At 39.7% G+C, this 22,353-nt stretch overlaps 3 protein-coding genes and 1 long non-coding RNA gene across 5 annotated transcripts; 1 reads left to right on the top strand and 3 right to left on the bottom strand.

The window, feature by feature from the left end:
- Nucleotides 1-691: 691 nt before the first annotated feature.
- Nucleotides 692-3,702, bottom strand: LOC124416338 (laccase-1-like). The gene is made up of 8 exons (XM_046897295.1): nucleotides 3,566-3,702; nucleotides 3,261-3,423; nucleotides 2,811-3,108; nucleotides 2,385-2,722; nucleotides 2,025-2,308; nucleotides 1,606-1,866; nucleotides 1,278-1,514; nucleotides 692-1,159 (listed from the first exon to the last, which is right to left on the bottom strand). Exons 1-8 carry the CDS (start codon nucleotides 3,642-3,644, stop codon nucleotides 837-839), a joined length of 1,983 nt encoding a protein of 660 aa, XP_046753251.1. The 5' UTR covers nucleotides 3,645-3,702; the 3' UTR covers nucleotides 692-836.
- Nucleotides 3,703-4,508: 806 nt separating this feature from the next.
- Nucleotides 4,509-15,239, top strand: LOC124416345. The gene is made up of 3 exons (XR_006930759.1): nucleotides 4,509-4,617; nucleotides 7,637-7,641; nucleotides 15,227-15,239. It is a non-coding gene; the product is annotated as an uncharacterized LOC124416345 (long non-coding RNA).
- LOC124416336 (atrial natriuretic peptide receptor 1) lies at nucleotides 6,348-12,032 on the bottom strand. Its single transcript, XM_046897292.1, has 15 exons — nucleotides 11,762-12,032; nucleotides 11,526-11,635; nucleotides 11,025-11,213; nucleotides 10,743-10,963; nucleotides 10,135-10,374; nucleotides 9,724-9,850; nucleotides 9,430-9,635; nucleotides 9,189-9,339; nucleotides 8,694-8,853; nucleotides 8,428-8,588; nucleotides 8,107-8,273; nucleotides 7,874-8,020; nucleotides 7,591-7,783; nucleotides 7,227-7,500; nucleotides 6,348-7,165 (listed from the first exon to the last, which is right to left on the bottom strand). The coding sequence occupies exons 1-15, from the start codon at nucleotides 11,997-11,999 to the stop codon at nucleotides 6,876-6,878; spliced, it is 2,874 nt and encodes a 957-aa protein (XP_046753248.1). The 5' UTR covers nucleotides 12,000-12,032; the 3' UTR covers nucleotides 6,348-6,875.
- On the bottom strand, nucleotides 12,473-21,914 carry LOC124416343 (atrial natriuretic peptide receptor 2-like). Of its 2 annotated transcripts, XM_046897302.1 has the most exons (5): nucleotides 21,804-21,914; nucleotides 21,441-21,610; nucleotides 17,135-17,300; nucleotides 12,977-13,142; nucleotides 12,473-12,737 (listed from the first exon to the last, which is right to left on the bottom strand). In XM_046897302.1, exons 2-5 carry the CDS (start codon nucleotides 21,535-21,537, stop codon nucleotides 12,564-12,566), a joined length of 603 nt encoding a protein of 200 aa, XP_046753258.1. In that variant the 5' UTR covers nucleotides 21,538-21,610; nucleotides 21,804-21,914; the 3' UTR covers nucleotides 12,473-12,563. The 2 variants fall into 2 exon arrangements, with proteins under 2 accessions (XP_046753258.1, XP_046753260.1); XM_046897304.1 differs by lacking the exon at nucleotides 21,804-21,914 and having other exon boundaries at nucleotides 21,441-21,622.
- Between the last annotated feature and the right edge of the window lie 439 nt (nucleotides 21,915-22,353).

Raw genomic sequence — 22,353 nt, forward strand, 5'->3', positions numbered from 1 at the left:
ATACCGCAAATTCAAAGGGGTTAGGCTTACTATTTTCTCAGGCCGAAAACTCTCACGTCTTAGAAATAATTCCGATAGTCCACCTTCGATCAATTGGACATTCAGAGACTGGAAGCGCATTGAAAATAGCGTAGGACCAACAGCAGCGAACTGATGAAGGAAACTCCAGCAGCTGAGTTGTTCAAATTTTCTTCCAAATTTCGATGAGGTCAGCTCTCTACCTCACCCTTGATTGTCGGAGCAAAAAATGTTTTTTTACAGAATATATTCGTACACTTTTTGCAGACTCATTGTTCCTCGAAGGTTTTAAAATTGCGTTTTCATCGTCATGAGACCAACAGTCACTGTCTTACGTAACATTTGTCACACTTTGCTTAAATCTTTGTATACAGCACTTCTTCAGCCCTATAGAGTAGTCAGATTTCTTATGTAAGATTAAGTAATTTTTTTTTTTCTCCATATTTTCTACTACAAAACTATTTGGCAATCCCCAGAATCATTGAAGAATCACCTGAATTGTCGTATTCATTTCTATTCTAACTGTCACCCCTTGCAAAACATACTATTCCTCTTTATATTAATGTTGATATGTGATCAACTGATTCCAACATCATTAGGGTACGTTGCAAATAAGTTTTCAAATGTGACAATGGAATAACTCAAGAAGCATATTAAACTCAGAATTACGGTTTACAAAGTGCCATTTTATTGGAAGAAATCACAAAAAGGTATGTGATTTTACAATTTATGTGGTATATATTTGAGATACTGATACTTGAATTTAGACATTGCAGGGTCATTCATGCTTAGCATACAATGACTTGATTCACATCAGCTCAACTCAATGGATCGAAATCACCGCAGGTCGGAAAGCCTGGGGGTGGAGCTGTAATATCTCCCTCGACCCAGAAAGCCATCCCCATGCCAGTGGCCAGATGCCACTCGAAGTGACAATGCATCAACCAAATTCCAGGATTATCGGCTCTAAATCGCACGGTAGTGTATCCTCCGGATGGTACACTGACCGTGTCCTTCCGTGGAGGATTATAAGAGTTGGTCTGACTTTTGAGTGTTTTCACCCCACTTGTATAGTTTGACCCCATGCTCATCACGTAGAAAGAGTAGCCATGCAAATGGAACGGATGACTGATTCCCGATTCTAAGAGGCAATCAACAAAATTTAAGGTTAGTGATTAATATTGGCCAAATTGATGCGTTTTTACTAGAAAGAGCTGTACAACTAGGAATTTCGTTAGTTTCCAACTAGTTAAACTCACCGTCGGCTGCGTCAAGTAATGTTAGTTCGACGATGTCGTTCTGCTTCAAGACCACGACGTTGGTACACTGGCAATAAGTACCATCCGTGTCGTCGGTACTCTGCAGGCATTTGGCTGGTAAATTGTCTGCGTTGCAAAGTGTTTCATCAGGTCTGTTTTTGAAAATTATTGGACTAGAAGGAAACGTGAAGGATATGTTGTTCATCATGCCCGCTCGAATTGTGGTTCCGCCGAGGTCTAGAAGAATTGAATGTATCAAGTCGTCTTAAGGTACTGTTACTATCACATTCAAAAAGAAACGTCAAATAAAAAATTTGCAGCATCTCACTCTCATATGTTTCATAATTTCCCTCGTCGTGAAAGGTGTCGAGATCAAAGAAATGGAAATTGAACGGGATCACCAGTCGAACGTCTGGTTTCGCCGTTAAGACTGTTTTGGTATCTTCGTCCGCTTCGTATCCGGCCAGTCGCAGATCAGTGACGCAAAGGTACTCCGAACTTTCGCCACATGTGGTGCTCGGATAATTCAAGACCCTCGTAAAGTTTAGAGGGTCGGATACTGTAGGTCGAGTTGCGTTTGGAATAATCCCTGCAATATGAAAGTCGCTGTATGAGCAAATAGCACAGTGGTATAGTACCTACTCTTATCCAAGAGAAACAACTTTCTACACCTAACAACGGTGTCATACGAGAAAGAAATTTGCAAGTACTTATAAAATACTAGGAACTCAGCTGAATGATCATTACCTAAATCTGTGCCATTTGTGCCGTAAGACAGCACAGCGTATTGATCGATATCCATGTTTTCGCATGATCCCAAGCCGGTGATATAAATCCAGAACGCGTCGCCATCAAGCGAAGTGTCATTCGTGCTGAGGATAAAATCGTATCGTTCACCAGGATAGCTGACAAAGGCATCGACGGTGATTGGCTCGATCGGCGATCCGTCAGTGGCGATAAGAGTCAAGTTGTGATTCTGTATTTGGAATTGGAAGCCGCAGATTTGGCTTGCTCCGTTGATAAACCGGAACCTATGATGATGATGATGATGATTATTGGACACCGTCGTTTACATAAAAATTGGAAGTTAAAAAACCTGTCGCAAACCTGTAACTTGAATTCCTCTCTACGTGAAAAGTTGCCAGAGGAAATGACGCGTTCACAGAATCTTCGCTCGTAGTTCCATTGAGGTACCATCCCAAACCGTTAACCAATATAGTAGTTGGTGAAATTCCTGGCTCTTTGCTGGGCAAACCGGGGAAAAACATCTCTGCGGTTTCGTGCATCCAATCGGAAACAAGAAGCGTATGCACTGGTACGTCAAACTCGTAGAGTTCTTGCGGCCAGGGTTCCTCGGAACGTGGTTCACGGACAGTCAACACACCATATTGCCCATTGGTTCTATGCAGCCCAGTGTGAGAGTGGTAGAAGTACGTGCCAGCGTCCTGTGGAGAAGGAAATTGAGGACCCAGTTTAGAATTCACACCGTCATAACCACGAGTGAAATGACGGGCAAAGTACAATTGTACTGACATCGGCTGGGAATGCGTATCGAAAACTCGATCCTCCGATTGGACATTGGGTCACATAGGGAACACCGTCCATCCACTGACTGTGCTTCTGCAGAATTCCATGCCAATGCATTGCCGACCCCGTACCGGACATTCGGTTATCCACATTGACTACGATCAGGTCATTTTTACAGACGTTAATCGGAGGCCCGGGGATTTGGCGGTTGATGGACATCACTCCCTTTTCAACTCCATCGACTGGGATGCATTGGGACAGGTAACAGTCCTCGAGAACACCTTCGGAACAATTCCCGCAGGCTCTGCAGTCGTACAAGAATTGACTCGGTCATTATCACTGTTGTCGCAAATCACAATTCTTCAGAGAAAAAATATAACACCTTCATGGAAACAAGTAAGCTTCAATTTGTGTTTGTCTACATTAATTACGTATAAGTATTGTAAGGTTACTCACGTTCCCATTGCCGCGTAGTATTCTAAAACAAATGTGTAAAGACAGACTCGCGATGGTTCCCCTGCAATGCATGGTCGAAGACAATCCGTTTCCGTGAGCTTTCCAATCCCGAGCTTAGCTAAGTCCTTCCATGGTGATTTCCGGTTATAATGTTTAGGTAATTCTGTGATATTTCAAAAAACCTATGTTACGTTTATACATTTAGTCACAGTACTACTGAAAAGACTATTGCCACTTGGTAATATTGTTCCTTTGAGGATAAAATGCAAAATTCTATTTGGAAAACCGTGAATTCCTTCTCTCACCGACAACTGTTCCTAGAACCGGTGCCAAGATGGTTAAAGCTGCGAGTAAAAGTAAAGATGCCTTGCCGTATGAAAACATCTTTTATCTCAGGACTTCGGTCCTAGAGAGCAACGTAAGTAAGACGCAGCGACACACTGAATAACTGGCGTGCATTCTTAATATATACAGATACAGACGCTTATCTACACTTCCTGTAAGTACACTGATGCTGATTATAAAATTATGGGCTTAATTTTAATACCATTCTAAGTGACAAAATCTTGGACCAGTAAATCACTCATCAAAGTCTGTAAATGATCGTATTATTTATGCGTCGCTTAATGGCAGTGGGATTTCCCGGTACGACATACATTCCGATGAGTAGATAATAAATTTGACACCTGTGATCATGCGCGATACGTTAAATCGCCAGTAAGTATCGCATATTCATCTGCAAGACTGCTCGTGCTAGCTCAAGATCGAACGCCCGGGCGATCTCATGTACTCGTATCTGTCAATTTTGATATACCTACCAATCCCATGAGAACAACGTCATGTATTTCATAGAAATTTCAAAACCCAGGGATACTGACTGATTTTTTTTTTAGACTAGAAATTCTGTTACAGTGATCTCGGTGGTTCCGGAATTGCAAAGCTGCAAATAAAGTCAATTCGTCTTCTTCATTTTCATCGCAGGCATCAACTCAGGTACCCCATGAAATTGCAATTGTACTTGGTAAGATAATAAAAAAATAAAAGTTCACCTGTATAAAAACCCATTTCTGAATGTGGAAAAAAAAGCTCGACAGGTAGACAGTACTTGAATTTTCATTTGTATCTTTTGGATAATTTTTGACAAGTCGAATAAAGGAGTGAATTTTATTCAGTCTGTGACGTTCTCACATCAGCTTAACTCAACGGGTCAAAATTGCCGCAGGTCGGAAAGCCTGGAGATTTACTTCACAGTTCTTTTACTTCAGCGACTGTGTATCCGTACTCGCTGGTCGAAGTGTTGCTCGCGGACAACACGTAGAAGTCAAAACTATGCAAATGGAATGGATGACTGTCGTCGGTATCTGCAATATAATCGACCTTTCATTTCACAATGATTTCAATATCAAATCATGATTCGATATGAATCAATATTCAAATCCACTACTATGATTTGTTAGCATAAAAGTAATAACTGTATTTCTTTCATCGATAGTTAAAGGAAACTTTAGTGTTAACAACCAACTTAAATAATCATCAGATTTGTAATGGACTGTAAGATAATACATGCAGTGTGTTCATTTGGCATTCGAAGATCTTTTTTCAATAAATTTTTCTCATCATTTTTTATACTTTGTTAAAAAATATTTCCTTGCCAGCACTTTACGTAACTAATTTAAAGTTTGTATTAACAGATGAAAACGAAAATTTGGTATAAACACATTTAGTCACACATCATTGATTGTAAACCCGATGTCCCAACACGTGCGATAACGTCCCCGTCATACGTAGGATGTATACTTTGAATTATTGTATACAGTAAATCGTCGTCAAATACCTGCATGTCACAAGTCATGCACAAATTCACTTATAAATTGCACGGTGACAAATTCGTCAAGGGACGTGACAATGGTATCCTTAAGTGGTGGTAGGTGGAGCGTCCTGTTCTGGACCTTGCTGGATAGTCCGTATTGGCATTCTGCAAAAAAGCATCCTGCAAGTGGCTCGCATTGTATCCTTACCGATACGTCGAGTTTTCATCTATCCGCATTACGTAGAAAAAAAAAGCTGTGCAAGTGGCGAATGCGAAGATTGATGAATGTGGTTGATGCTGAACCACATATAACAATTGACTAGAGAATGAGCTGGAGGCTTTCAGTTTGAGAAATCAAACACACCAGAGGTCTTGTTAACCAACATCTACACCGCCAAGTAAAAGGTGCTGGGAATACGTATCTGGAATTCTAGGCCCTGATGGGACACTGGATTACGTTAAGAATCCTGTGTTCAAACACTGTGTTCAGTTGACACATGTGTTTTAAATACTCAAACTATTTTTAGGATTGGAGTAATGTGTTAATCGAATCAATAGTTTTGTACTGCTATCTATATTCGAAATCTTTTCGGTTGAATATTCACAATCTGTGTCACTAGGTTGAATTATATTGAGTGGAAAATAATACGCACAACGATGTAACAGCTATGATTATTAAAATCAGTTATACGAAATAACAATGTACATGGTATCGATCAATAGAAAAATAGAAAAATCGCGGGACAACTAAGGTGCCTAAAACAGGTGAAAATAAACAAAAACTTCAAATTTTTACAATGATTTACTGTACTATTCATAGCCTAAAAAAATTAGTAAGTCAATTTGTTGTACGGAGTTATTTCGATGTTGAATAACTGTCGAGTGGAAACTAATAAATGGTAATAAATCGTGAACAAAAGAGTACAGCCAGTACTTTCTAGTTTCATGCGATGCGATATTCCTAACTTTTCAACGTTTCCCATGCACTTATATATTTACGATGGATTGACAGTATTTTCTACACTAATGTTGCATACCATCACGGTCATTTATTTAATAAACAAATATAGTTGGTACAGTTTTCACACCATGAAATACAATGTCACGATATGCCTCCGTATCCTCGTTCACCTATAACCTGTCAAAATTTTCGTCAGTCCTCCACAACGTTATTAAAAAATATATTTCCTTTCGGACATAATCATACACTCGTAAGAATTCGCCTCACTTTCATTTTTCGCTTCTTAACGGTAATTCGGTTTGTATCATATAATGTACATGTAAATCCACCACCTAGTCATCGTGTATAATTTGCACGATAAGCAATTTCTTTCTTCCTTTGTCTTGGTTATCATGGAAGTAAAATCTTTCTTCTATACAGATCTTTTCAAGACACAAGAAGATTATCTAGTAATAAATAATTGGCTTTAAAACGCCGACACTCAAGTAACAAGTATCGGTATATAGATATTTGACAAATTTGGTCACGACAGATACAAAGCCGGAGCCTTTGCTGGAGCTTACAGATAAATGGGGTCTAAAATACCGTCAATCGCGCGCGATATTAATTGGGCTGATTTAACAACTCTCGCCCGAATTATCACTATTATAGCGATCACTACCATTTTCTCCGTGATAATATCTTGATAACAGCAAAACTTGGAGAACTAAAATTGTAACCGAAGTACACCCATAACACATAATATCAATGCCAAGCCGAAGTCGATCTACTCTCAAACTCCTCAACTGTGCGAACTTTCCGGCCAACCATCGTTTAGGATCGTCGTCCTTAAGTCACTCGATCGTTACAGCTCGGATAAATTGATGAAGGTGTTGTTGTTCGTCCTTGGTCCAACGTTATTGTTTGGTGGGAATATCAAGGGATTTAGAGCAGTGTTGTTCTCCAACGGGCTGCTGCTGTACCGTCGATGCTTCGGTGTCGGTGGCCTAGGATCGGGTTCGGAACACCCCTGTAGCCAGTAGGAAGTTACGCGACCTTTACCCTTAAGCTCAACCTCGCCGCGAAGCTCAAGGTCGAATGTTCCGTACTTGTCCAAAATTTTCTTCGTCGCCTCGGAGACGTGGATTCGCAGAGCTAAACAAGGAACGAAAGTCGTCAATACTCAGCTCCGGAAATGCCGCGGATCAATACTCACGCAGTCCCGAAGACTCCATCCTCGAGGCTGTGTTCACCGTGTCACCGAAGAGGCAGTAATGCGGCATCTTCTGACCAACTACACCAGCGCAAACTGGACCACTATGTGCTCCGATCCTCACACTCAGCTGCTCTTCAGGCTTGTGAAGAATCGTGAAGGACTTCACCGCGTCCAGAATCGCCAGTGCCATCAACCCGATCTCTCTCGCATGCTCGTCTCCGTTCCGCTCAGGAAGTCCCGACACGACCATGTAAGCGTCCCCGATTGTTTCGACCTTGGAACAATGAGTCATGGTCAAGAAGCAAGTTCGTTCACACTGCAATTGCCAGAAGCCTTTTCCCAAACCGATTGCTCATTCTTTTACCTTGTAAACGTCGTAGAAACCGATTATACGGTCAAACGTGCTGTAGAGATCGTTCAGGAAATCGACCACTTCCATGGGTGTGCTCTGAGCGCAGAGTGCCGTGAACCCGACTATGTCACTGAAGTATATCGTCACACACTCGAATTGTTCTGGCTGCACCAACTCTCCCGTCATCAGCTGTCCAGCCACTTGCCTAAAGGACAATTGACTCTCAATGCTACTGTGAGTCTGATTTTGGAACGAGTGACGCCATTCATTTGTTAAACCATAACGCGTCGCTCACCTTGGAAGAACTTGGTACAACAGTTCCTCACTTCGCCGTTTCTCCAGACTGAGTTGTTCAGTCTTCTCTTCGACCAAAGCCTCGAGATTGTTCGCGTACTGCTCCATGCGTCTCAACAGATCGTCCATTAAATTTTCACAGTAGCCTCTGAAACCAATTACCATTTCGTTAACTTTGTTTTTAAGGAGGAGTCTTTCGAGTCAGACTTGATAAATTAGTGATGAAACGGATACTTCATAATCCCTCTAATCGTCCCGCGAATCGTGTGAAACGTAGGACGTTCCTCCGGTATTTCGGTCCAGCATTTTTCCATCAAAAGTAAAATGTCAGCGGGGCAATCCCGCGGGGTTACTTCCGGCCTGAAGGGTGGGTCTTCCGGTGTGGATACTCGGTTCACGATCTGAAAATAAAATAATTCACCTCGTTCAGAACGTCTACTACTGGTTCTGGTCCTCTTTAAGTGAAACGAAATTCGGAAAAAGTAGAGCAACGCAGTGCGAAATGTCATTCCGCAGTTGTATATGGGGGCGATTGTCGTTTCCTAACTAAAATACCTCCTGTGGTGTCATGTAGGTCCTCGCCACCTCATAAGGTCCTCCGCGGACGACTATTTCCTCGAGGATTACGGCGAAGCTATAAACATCACCCTTCTGGGTCGCCGCACTGCCAGGGGTCACCGTAAGAGGAACAAGCTCTGGGGCAATCCAGAGCAGTTCTGTAAAAGATAAATTAAATTTCGACCAACGCCATGCTTTTGGCAACTCGGATTCCTAGCGGGACTTCCTGATCGTGACACGAAGAGATTACCGGTCATACTTACTCGTGTAGTAATTATCATCCATGACGAGATCCCAGGGGGTGGTCAGCGTCTTGAGGCCGAAGTCGGAAATCTTGAGAACGAAACGACCGTCTATTAGGCAATTGCACGATCGGAGCTTTCCGTGGGCAGATACCTCGCTCGCGTGAAGATAGGCCATTCCCTGGGGAGAGTTAAAGATTCTCTCTCATTCCGCAGGCAAGATTAAACCACGAATTTTGTTTCACCGTAATTGCAAGACTCGATTGCGGGAAGACAGATAATTCCAAGCTCTGCGAAACTCGGATTTGAGGTCATTTTTGCCCGTAGAATAACGAGTAATTAAGACTTGAGCGAATTGCTCTGTTCTCGACAGTTTGAAGGTAGATGAAAACAGAAAGATTTCTCGACGATTCCATATAATTATTGAAGTCGACAAACCGACCAGTGATCGTAATGCAAAAACGATAAATCGAGTAACGCGGATAGTAATTTCGACTGCCTTTGCACCTTCTCTACCTTGACGATATCGTGGATCAGTGACATTCGAAAATTCCAGTCCAATTGAATCGCCTCGTTTTCCAAAACGTCCTTCAGCGAACCCCTCGGACAATACTCGGTCAGGATCAAGACTGTTGGCGAAGGAGAACAGAGACAGGCACCGATGAACCTGACGAAATGAAATTCCCGAACCTATAGCTTCAATCACCGGGAAAAGTTCGTTACTAATAGTTACAAAATCATGTTCAGTAATTCTCACCTGACCGTATTTTCCGAAGTGACATCCCTGACTTGCTTAATTTCCCACAAAAGCTTATTCGTAACGTCGACCACCTTCTTCTTGGTAATTTTCTTGATGGCGACACGTTCACCCTTGTAAATACCAATCGTAGTGAAGACCGTCGAAGGGGGTAGAGACCCACAGCTCATGGCGGAGCCACGTCGCATTTTTTCAAGCCCGTAATTCTGCGAAAAGAAACGAGACGAAGCACCGGTTTTAAGTGTAAACAAGAAGCTCAATTCACGCGACATTCATGGGGAAAAACGAACTCACGTTAATATCGGACATTGCCTGATGAAGGTTCATCTTCGAAGAAAAAGGCTTCCCAACCTCGAGAAGAAGCTCTTCGGGTCTGATACGCCAAGACATATTGTGCAAGTCGGCTGATAACCGGAGATGTCTGTGAAGTGATACTTGTTTGTGAAAGCGCGAAGAAGCCATAAAAAATTCACGGATAGAGCGGTGCATATTGGAAAAGTTTTCAACGTCGCTCGATCGAAGACGAGGGAAAGTGCAAGGTGCGGTAAGAATAAATCATGAGAAAGAGGGGAAGGATAAATGTATATGTGTACAAAAAAAGGTGAAGTGAAATTAGAAAACCGACCAGCAACGCTCTCTTCGTGCAATTTTTATTCCCCCTTCCTGGGTCAAGGCTACTCGAAAAAGTCTGAATTCCCACCTTACCTATAGAGAACACAGGATGCCGACGCTATGGCCACCAGGAATACGGTCAAGGCTATACTCGAGTAGGCGACGAAAGTGTACGCTTCCGTTCTGCTCGAACATATTGGATCATTACCCAGGAAACCACATTCCGGGACATCGGCAGGGGGTCCTTCCCTGCCTCCAGGCCAGTGGATCCTCTTTCCTGACACCGGGCTGTACTCTCGATTCAGACCCAAGTAATGAGCGACCACTTCAAACCTGGAGACAATTAGGGATCGAGGGAGATTTAATCTGATGGTTCAATTTTCCAAGAAATTAACGATGCTTAGGATTGGAACAATTTGTCGATTGAAAAATTAGCAAGATCAAGGCTTAGAGATGCGTCACTCTATAGTTTGTTGAGTTAAACTTTACTCAAAAATAAAGTCAAACAAAATCAAAAAATTCAAGTTAACACAAGTACAGTTGTTAACTCTAAAAAAGGTAAATTACTGTTTCGTTTTTTAGTAGGCACTCCAATCTTATTATTGTCTAATTCCTTCAATTTGAAGGCCCTGAAACTGACACCTTCAGACTGGAACACATGCACGATACCGTTAATCGATCGAGTTAAGGATGATCCAAACCTTCCGTTAATGGGGTCTAAATCCAGGATACTGTAGTCCGCGTCCCTGTCGCCGTTGTCGTCGATCCTTACGTGCCCAGTGATTCCGAGAAAATCGCGATCCCACATCCGTCTGGTGATCGCGATGCCATCTCGAATGTCGCCACCCTCGGCCAGAGTCTCGTTCAGAGCCATTCCGAGGAGGTAAACGCCGTCATAGAAGGCCCCGATGAAGAAGTTAACCTGAAGTACGAACAACTCATTAGCCGAGTTCCTGACAGTTCACCATCTGGTTGTCAAGTACCTCTTCTCCCTCGGAAAACGTGTAGTTGTAGTCGGTCTGAGCCCGTTGTCTGACATTGTCAGCGAAGTCTTGGAACCTGGGACTCGTTGGTTGGAGAAGCGAGACCCTCAGGAGTGCTTCGTAGGCCGTCCTGGCGACAGAATCATCCTTGTCGCCGACTTCCCAGTCGTGATCACCCCAGTACGAACCCTGAAACGCGAACATCTGGCTAAACTACAAAGACATAGCTTTTCATCCCTCTCTGCCCTCGGACGAAGTCCTTGCTCCCAGTTTTTGCCAGTCTTCTTATGAATAGATAAGTATTAGATTCAATGGATAGCGCAGAAGCTTAGTCAAGTATCGATTCAACAAAACTTTGGAGAATCCTATAAGTGTGCTTGATTGTAGCGTCTTGAATTTATTGACCCTTTGCTGACACAGATTTGAAAAATTGGAGAGAAAGTAAATCGCCAAGTGGATAAGGTTGAAAATTTGTGTCTAATACGTGGCAGTGAACCTCACCTGGAATATTTCAACATCAAGGAAAACCCAGTCGCCCTTTGTCATTCCGAGATTATGTGCTGCTAGCATGAATCTTCTGACCAAAGTTCCCCGGACGGTTAGAATGACGACTGTGAATTACAGGAAAAGTTCAATTCTGAACCACGCATCACGTGTTGGTATACATATAACGGTAACTTTGAACTAACCGAAGTTTATTCTGGAATAATTAGGGAAAGTTATAGGAAAACACTTACCTCTCGCATACATGCTAGCATCTCTCAAGTACAAGTGGTAAGGTTCTTCGTCCGAGTTGCCGTCAAGTTCCCTGACGAACTTGAGTAGGCCCTCCTTGCGTAATCCGTATTCCAAATTTTTACCAACTGTCAGGGAGAACAAGTCAGATCTGTCTAGAATTAGTGCCACGTGTGACCAGCCAAACTCTTTGAAAATACTCGAAAATACCAGCCGAAGACGGCACTGACAGTAGGACATTCTAGTCAGTGTTGGATACTTGCTTTTGTCCTTGAATATTCCCTGGAAATTATCACGTGTGTGGGTATAAATTTGGGCTTCTGATTTTTATCCACATCTCATTCCATCAAAAGCAAAAGAAAAAAAAATGAAAAGGAATTCTTTCACGTATCAGGAAACTGGTAAAAAAAATTATTTCAGAACATTTTTCTGTTCTTCAGATAATAAGGACTCTAAATGTATACTCAAAAGTTATTTTTCCATATGTGAAAGTGTTTTTCTGATATTTGTGTCAAAATAATAAACGATGTTTAAAATAATCGCAAAAAACAATCTGGATAGAAAAACAACGGATCGTGCTGCAATAACCACAGACAAGCAAAATCATAAGAGGAAACAAAACAGAAGTTACACTGAAATGAATAAAATATATTTATCGACAAAATTATACGTGTTATAATAAAGCAATGAAATAATAAATTATATGTATAATTTTGTGAGTCTGCGCTCAAATATTGACATAATTAAGTATCATCATAAGGACACATTCGTATAATAAATAAGTAAAAGAAAAAAAAATTAATTCTACAGCTGCAGCGTAATAATATTGAACATGAATCGGTATAACGAGAGTAAATTGGAATAAGCCGATACATTGCGAGGTTTCCTATACATAATTCTTACAGATGTCTCGTTTCTCCATTTGTGCAGTCGACCAAGAATTCCAGAAGTGACTGATAACTCTCCCTCCGAAGGTGGCTAGCCAAGTAGAAAGTGAGAATCACGGTTTGATATCGATTAAAGACACGAGAAGTCAAATTTACGTTTCAATAACCGCTTATAAAATGGAGGTAATAATTTTTTGTTCTATTTGAAGAAGGTAATTAATATTGAATTATTGTTTTAGGCGCATAACAAGTGGAACGACGAACTGCTTTGCCGCATGTTCAACGATCCTCTACACCGGCTAATCAAATACGTAGTAAAAATGTACCCACCTGATCTCCCATACCAGTGATTATCGGGCTGTTCCAGTAAGCTGCAAGCCTGGCTACTGGCTCGAGGGCAAAAGCGCAAGCAGGACCGATGAAAGCGATCACGTTGTCTCGAAAATGCATGTCAGCGGCCAAACCGGGTGCTCGAGCCCCGCTGCACGACGGATAACTGAATGAATAAAATTCAGAGGAGCAAGAATTTATCAGATCTTTTTGTACAAATATCCATCGATTCGCTAATTACTTTTTCAGAGAAATGCCCTTTCGGAATTTTCATGTTTCTTCAAAGTTCTATGATTTCTTTACTTCAAATTTCCCCACCAAAAATTCGGAACTACTTGCTTTCGGAACTTGTCAAATTCGGAATTTCAACCTCGATCTGCAATATCTGCAAGGACATTTGCTAGAACGGTCTAACGGCTTACTAGAAAACGGAGGACGGGAGCTGGGATCAATTTGCTAAGAATCGAATTAGGCCGAAGGATTAGGGCGAATTGTCCCTCTATCCCTGACCGCTGTTTAATCTGGATATCGCGTGACCTCGCGCTCGCACGATTACTGCAATCTCGTGAGGAACGCGGAGCGCGCACTGTTTGATTTTCAAATTGCTTTTTGCCAATCGCGATGCACCTGTTTGCCCGTGAAATATCACCAAGCGAGTACAAACACAGAGCTTTCGCTCACAGCATTCGACGCAATATCAGCAGTTGTTCTCTGATTTTCTGGTTTAAAAAATACAACAAAAAAAAAATATGGGGAATGCAGATTTGAGCACCATTGCTCTGAAATATAGCCGCTTTTGAGTTTCGCGGGAATCGTTTTTGCCGATGAAAACTAAACAACAGTGTCGAGATGTTTATACTTTTACAGAGAATTTTCTGGTACCCCCTTGAGGCGACGCACGTAACCCCATCGTTTTAAAACTTGGGGAACCGATTTCCGGTACCTTCTCTCCCCCTTATGGATGAATGCAATTTCCTTTACCCCAAATCGTGAGTTACTGTGTGGCATCTAGGCGGAAACGGACGACCCTCTGCTACATTGAAGCAATCACGTATATCATTGACAGAAAATTGGATGGATACGAAGGCAATAATAATGGTACGTGAAGAAAATCAAGTGTACATGCGGAAATACCAACTCGGAAAGTGATGAGGATTTAATCTTTCATCGTAGTTTTATCCACTCGGGAGATAACTGTTTATAAACTGTCTTTATGCAATCTCTGAGATTCTTTATGCTGTTCAAAATCAAGTAAAATCATTAAAACGTAATGAGAACAAATGCTGAGACGATGATCTTGAACGTTCGAATAATAAAACCTTTTTTCAAATTGTCGATATCTTAGCTTGGGTTAATCGAAGTAGTTCAGATCTGTTTCGATATTATAGCATGCCAGGAATGTTGGATCATTCGTGTTCACCTATATCTGCTCGAAATTTTTTAAATGGTTCTTCTTTTCTTGTAACATTTAATTTTTATGGGTCTGCCAATTCACAGTTAAGAATGTTATCATAAAACAAAAGCAAGAACGTTAACTCACAATGAGATAAATGCGTCGAGCAATAGACGATAAGTCACGAGCGTAACTCGTACTGGTCATTGAAATGCTACATTTCACTTGAACACCTACAACGAAGGTGTTTCCATGCGTTGGACAATGGACAGTGATTGGGCTCGGCCCGTGTTGGATCACGCCTGACAACGCGTCCTGAAGCATTCAGTGCTTTCCATAGAAATGGGAATACAGGAGACAGTTCATGGCGTCTAATTAGTCCTGTATTGTGATAGACGTCTGCTTTCCAAGCTCTAGGCTGCATGCATCAAAAGCTAAAGGTCTCTCCTTTAAAACAGATTTACCATGGACCATAAATTATATTATTCGCCAAGAAAGAGCTTCCGATTGAGTTTCTAATATCTATATTGGTATATTTATGATTCTTGACACTTCAAAGCTGAAATGCGACCGAAAATTCTCAGACAAATTACTTTTTCGGTAATCCAAGTTTAACAGCGCGGCGTCTGGTGGTTCGGATTAATAACGGATTGTGTAACTTGCGTCGGGAAATCAGACACGATTTCGAAACCTTGTTGACAATGAAACGGTTTACGGCGTAAAGGTCTCATCCAATTTTAGGGACATTTTGGGCAATGCGCGTTTAGTTGAGACAATTTATTTGGACTATCGCATTGCGCTGACACGTGATATTCGTCTAATTAGTGATCGCTATAATTAACTGTAACATGTTACAGGGAAGGCACACGTAACACGTGACGACTTGAGTAGCTACAAGGAATGGCGAGAAAACTTCTAACGAACCAGAAATCCGAGATGATGGAAAACCCGCAGAGTTAAACTCGCGCTGCGCCGTTTTAATTAGTACAATGATTATTATCACTAACTACACCTGACGTTTTTCCCACGCTTTTTATACTCTCTCCTCATATTGTATGATCCCATTCTGTTTTGGTTTACAAATCATATTATTCTCATATCAATTGCGTATTATTTTAAACTTTTCAATACTCATCGGAATGATTCAATCAACTGTCTCGATTTTCAAAATTCAAAAAAGGATATCCCTTATTAAAAATGGTTCAAGTTCGAATTGGATAAATTTCGGTTCTAAGCATTTTGAATCTAGTCTGGCATCGGTAAGATTTGAATGATTCATCTGTTCCTTATAACGGTGAAATAAAAATTTTCGACGTTTAAGTCAGATTATAGACTTCAAACTACTTCACGGGTACGTAAGTTGTAACAGTTTAATTATAGTCGATATCGAACACAAGATAATCTCCACACTCATTGTCTGATGATAAACGCGTTCATTATCACGCCGTAACGAATATTTCTCAAAGAATGTGCAATCTAATGGGTTATATATAATCAGTCAGCAGGACGCGTCTCGCTACAAACAAACTGAAACGGTTCCTCGAGCTTTGACGACGACAAGAAATCCGATGCGAGAAATGCTGGCCGGTAAGGGAGATAATTATTTTTTATTACACTTGCTGTATAGAAGTCTCGCACGAAATGAGTCGCGAAATTTGATTGTCGAAAGAATGTAATCATCAATTCCAGCCCTCGAACCGGAAACGGTCGTTTGAAATTCAATCCCATGCACAGCTCAGTCTCTTGGCTATCAAAAATTTTGGAAGATATTCCGAAGCTGCAGATTTTCCCTAACAAGACGCTTGGGTCTGGAATTTTTCATCAGTTTCTTCCAAACCCGAGTTTCCCCCGTTTTATGGACATATTATAAATCGACTTGGGGACCCGTCGCAAGCTCATAATATATACGCAAAATAGCGTAGCCTTTATACTTTTATTTTTATTAACAAAGAGAAGGATAAATCCGTTTTTTCATGCTCATCACATCATTTTTACAAAAATTGTTGTATAAATTTCTTTCGGCTAATCTTAAACGGTCAAAAACTCATCGGCTTCATAAATTAGGTTATCACTTGAATCACGATAACATTAACCATATCATCATCACGTTACGATCACTAGTTAGAACGAACGGCGATATTTTATTTCTTAGCAGTATAATTCACGTATCTATTTCCCACTCTACAACATCCTTCTCTTTTTCCCCTCACGATGACGACTCGTCGATATAAATTCATGAAGTGTCGTAAAAGCCTTCGAAACAATCACATTTCTCTCGTCTTCTTCTTTTTTTCATAGACCCGAACCTCTTCGTCTACTCACCAATTCGTTTGACTTGCCGTAATTGGGTAGCAGAAAACTAAGAAAAAATAAATAAACAAAACGTCGAGAAAACATGTTTCTCTGCGGAGAAGTTCGTTGACTTGCTTATAGAGATTATCGTCAATTCCTTTAGCTAATTCCTCGGTATCAGAATGCACACGACACTCTTTTAATCGGTACGATAAAGTAGACTGTAAATTATTTTAACTCTTCAAAGCTGGTATATCATGTCGTTTAGATTCCTATTTTAAGCCTCCGATTAAGTTGCGATTTGCTGCGTTCACTTTCTCAAAAATTTCATCCTACGACGAACTTTAATTCTTCAAATTTCGCCACCAATTTTCATTCAAGGACTTCGAAACGTAAAATTCGTAAATCTGCTCTGAATCGAACGATCCTTTCATATTGTTCAAACAGAAACTGTGGATTCAGAGATCGCTCACCTGCCCTGGACCTTTTGCAGCTGGACGTTGTGGCCGGTCAGAAACTCGTTGACCTCAGCGAGCGCCAAATCAACCGCAGGACCGCAGCGTTCCAGGTCGAAAGGACTGTCGAGATGCGAAGCCATCAGGACGCCAACGTTGTAAGATTGCATCGGTGTTTGAAGAGCTGAATCGTCCCAAAAATATCAAAAATTTACATTTATAAATGACCATATAAGCAGTATTTCCTTCGAACTATGATCGGCGGATTCAATGAGAATAATAATAATAATAATTAACGATACCTGAAACTTATCTATGATACCTATAGGTGTAATATACTGTACACTTAAAAACTTCATAACTCACATGATGCGACCCTGGCTTAATTACGTAATTGCAACCCTATATATGGTTTTTTTTTTAATAATGTCATAATTGCACACTGCAGTGATTCAATCGGCTCAATTAATATGCGATATCCTTGAAACAGTTTTCAAACGATTATAAGTTATAGTGCTCGTATATACTAGTCTGAATTTCGTTTTGAATTTTCTGACAATGAATTATGTGTGAAAGCGATATTTTTGCACATTTGACAACTGCCTTGAAAATTTGCAAGTATTGTCGGTTTTTTTTGGTTCAACGGAAGATGAGAAAAAAAATTGTTTTATTAAACTCACGCAATTTTCATGCATATTATTTCAGTTTTTATGGAGCGATGTGTTTATATTTCCTCAAAACTCGGAGGGATGGATGAAATTTTGAATGATTCAGATGAAAGCTTGGAATATTTTGGTTGTACCGAAACTTATAACGAGGAGAATATATTATTAAGTATATCCTTTGAATATTATAACGATACAAAACCGTTGGGCAATGCCATTGTGCCATCCTCTCGTTACTTTATACAATTACACAATCCTTGGTTGAAATCTGTCAAAGAGAATTGGCGATATAAATCGGCAATAGCTTGTGCCGATTTACTCGAGCACTTGTAATAAGGGGGTTGAGAATATTTAATCTGTGTATTCACGCTGTTTTATATAGTATAATTTCCCGTGGAGGAGATAAATTTATCAAACTCCCAGATACGTATTCCTCAGTTTCGTTATTCAAAGACGCGTCTCGGCGTTATATGCCGACTAATTCACTGCTCTGACGTTAGAAACTTGGTGCGAAGCTTCTAATTATTAAACAAGCTTAGCATACACGCGAACTTTAATATAAAAAGACAAGCATTCGCGCGTCTGTCGCTGGAAAATAATTATTTCTTCGGCAGTATGCTTTGGTTACAAGTAATGTAACAAATGGATTGAAAAAATATCACGATTAGACTGATGGCTTGCGAGGAATATTTCGAATCACGTAATTTGACGTAATTCTGGATCATGTCTCAAATGATCGGCTATTCTAATCAAGGGCATGCTTAGAAATTGGGACAAATACCTTAAAGTGAATGAATTTACACTCCTAAACAGATAGAAGGAAAAACTTGGCTCCATGGTTGGTACAAAAAAGTTGTTGACCTCAGCGTCGTTGATCTAGACTTTATAAATATATTCAGTGTTTTGCTTCCGTGAATTCAATTACTTTGCACGCAGGCAATAAACGGAAGTGAGGAAACAAGGAAGTCAGTATAAAAGCTGCAGCCTCGGGCGATCAAAAAACGTGATGAAAACGAAGTAACGGAAATTCGTGCAGCAGTCCGTTATAGGCATTTTTTTATTCGGTTTTTATTTCGGTTTGGAAATATTGACAAGGAATCGAAAGGAGTTTATCGATAACACGGTAACGTCTCATCGTTACTTCCATTCGATAATGAATAATATTCATACATCACATTTTTAAATTGCTACAAGTACCCCGTCATGTTAATTATTATAATTTCTGCGGAATTTCTTCTACGGCTTTTAGCTAAAAGTGATTCCATGATAAATTGCTTGCATGTTGATCACAGACCTGCGAATCAGGTACATATTTTCATTCTTGTTTAACGCGTTTCGATGTCAATACAAACGGCCTGTCAACTTTCAAAAGAGTGAAGAGAGTCACTCCAGCTTTGAACATTCTTGGCAGTTTTCGCCGGCTTGGGGATACTTGCCGCTGATTCGTCGACGCGATCGATCTTGATAAGGATCTGAAAAATTTTTGACGTTGCATTATACAGAGAACAGAAAACCGTGTGCAAAAAATCTTGTGCAGCGATTACTTGGCGGTGATTCGTTGGCGCGAATCTTGATAAGACTCTGATAAATTTTTGCATTATAAAGACAAGAGAATGCCGTGTGCAAAAAATCTTACGGTGATTAAATCGACGGTAATCAGATGCATTGAAGCATATGTATAAGCGTCGAAACTTATCTTATATCTGCATATCGCGGGTCGAAAATATCCACTAAGGCAAATAAAGAGACCAATGTCGTAAATTTTATTTGCAATCAAAATATCATAAGATAAATGTAAATTAATTCGGGGATAATTATTCTTAATGTTCTACTCTTGTCTAAAATTAATAATTACAAAATAGAATATTTCGTAGGCTTGTATAGGTTTACTCGTGAAAAGAAGATAGTGGCTTAAATATACGATTATGAATACAGAAAAAAAAATATATATAATTACGTCATGAAATGTTGCACCGTCGTGAAAGGAAAAGGAAGGAAAAACGGAGGCGATTAACTTTTATAACCGAGGAATGTGTAGTACGTTATAACTGTACAATATACGTCATTATAAAGAGTCGGTGAATCGTTGGGATTAGGCACAAGTTCAATAACGCGTGGAAACAACAAAGCGTGGAAATTGAATTTGTGAAGGTTGTTGATATACGTAAACGTGAGAATAAGTTATTGCAAATTTTTACCTAAACTTCTTCAAATGTTACTCGTTTTCAACTAAAGATTTACATCGATTCTTTGCGGCTATTTTCGAGAATACTACAATTGGTTTTCAAAAATATGAATATGAAAATAGTTTAAATCATTTTCATGGAATATATTTTTTCAGTAATTCTGTTTTAAAATTATTTTTTAATCAATGAATAAGACAAGATCGTTTCGTACTATCAAAATCGGATTCTTTTAGATCCGCTTTTACAAGAAATATCGATGCAATGTGAAAGCCCGAGTCTTCTTGTACCTAGAATAAAAGTACAAAAATCTAACGAAGCAAGTTTTGACGGATTTATTCACGGCGCTACCTTCGTAGTACGGTTATAAATTACACGAATAAACGGACGATAACCAAGTAAGCGGGTATTTAATTACAAATCGTCCGCGCAATCAGGGGACATCGAGCAGAAATATTATTATTTTATTCATATGACCAATTCTCTGGAAACCAACAGTGTATGTAACGTCATATGATCGTAGCATCCTCTCGAGTGTAGCGATTCTGCATGATTGCCCATAGAATTGTGCAGTGCGATGTGAATGCAGAATTCACCTTGTTACAATGATTTTCTGTATGCGACGGCTCGAATTTCGCGATATCGTTGCAAATATATTCTTAATTCTTGGGCGTTTTTAAACCACAAATAACAGCAAGACTAGCGAATCGTAATTAATTAAATGCGAAACAGATTATATAACAGATCAAATTCGGATATAAACGAATTTCGACGTAAAAAGTTAATTTCCAGGCAAAATTGATCCGAAGTTGAGAATTTCGTTGGTGAAATAACCACATTCGATGAAAAATTGTCGAATTTTCAACCCAAAGGATTCCGAAACGCCTCAAAGTGAGTTATAATCGCAAAGGCACGTGTTTTGCCGAGGCGAGAAAGTGCGAAAATGAAAAAGCCAGAGGTAATTATTCGCCTTAAAAAATCGTAAACATTTGTTAGCGAGACGAAATCTTTTTTATATGTAATGAAAAACTACAACGTCTTTACAACTGCGGTGTGAACAAAATTTAAATCCGTTCATATAAAAATAACATCATTTTTTTTTTAAAAGAAGCTAAAGTATCCCATAATGCTGCTCATTATTATAGCAAACCATAACTGAAAAAAGAATTTATTTACTATAAAGGAACGTATATTTGAATACGGTGAAATAAATATATCGTTATAATAATCAAATTTTAGTCATACCAAATGTACTTTATTGACTATTAAAAATGTTTTGTTCACGATGATCATGATGATTACTTGGTTCAACTAAAATTCGATAACCTAATAACGAAACGTTTATTTCGCGATACCCAAGTACACGTTTTAAAACAGTAAATAAATAAATTCTTTTCTCGATGTTCCGACGAAATTTAACGTTATCACTATAATACAAAATCATGGAGAAGTGATCTTGAGGCGAAAGTTTCTCACCTGAAATCATCGTCGTCGCTAGTAGAATTCTAGATGCGAAGCAAACGGTGAAAGTTCCGCTCGCGATGCAGTGACAACTTCTTTCGAACATTTTCATCCGAGAGAGGACTGCGATATTTTCACTTCAATTTCCAGGTGGAATCGACGGCCGCTTCTTCCACTCGATATTTCTTTAACTAATCTATTTTTTTACCCTTACATTGCACTTCTTTAAAATTAAATCTGCAGGTATGATAACGATGTGTATCAAATATAATGTACTATGATATAATATAATATAATATAATATAATATAATATATAGGTTTAGAGGTAGCAACGCGCGCGCTGAAACAGATCTGAAGTTTCGCGGGGCAAAACTCACCCCTATATAGGGGCTTATTCTTCCTTCACACAGGGGCTGGGAAACGGTTCGAGTAGCGTGCCGCCATCTTTCAGCAATATTACAGACCATCTAAACCAGACTGAAACATCGGCTGCTAATGCCTGCGAAACTGTAGTTAAATATGTACGATTATTTATTAAACTAATACTTGTTTTCTAAAATTGAAACTTGTTCATTTTCGCTCTCTTTCGTTTTTTCTCCGAATTATGTAATTCTGTTTTGATTTTGTCAAAAATTATTACAAGATGAAATTTTAGTTCAAGAATTGAGTACAAAGAGGGAAAAAAAAAAAAAAAAAAACCAACAAAACTGCCAAAGTCATGTTTATTCTGAGTTTGAATCTTGAGCGAGTCATTCTCATTCCCGGTGATAAAAATTTGATTTGAGCACGAATGAATAAATTCACAAACTGCTTGTACTGCTTGATGAATGAAAAATAATAACAATACAAGTAATTGAAGAAAACGATTTTACCTACACGAAAGGAATGCATTTCCATTGTTCACGAATGATGTAAGCCGAAGGGTTT

The sequence above is a fragment of the Diprion similis genome, chromosome 2 (genome assembly GCF_021155765.1).
Source record: "Diprion similis isolate iyDipSimi1 chromosome 2, iyDipSimi1.1, whole genome shotgun sequence".
Taxonomy (NCBI): Eukaryota; Metazoa; Arthropoda; class Insecta; order Hymenoptera; family Diprionidae; genus Diprion; species Diprion similis.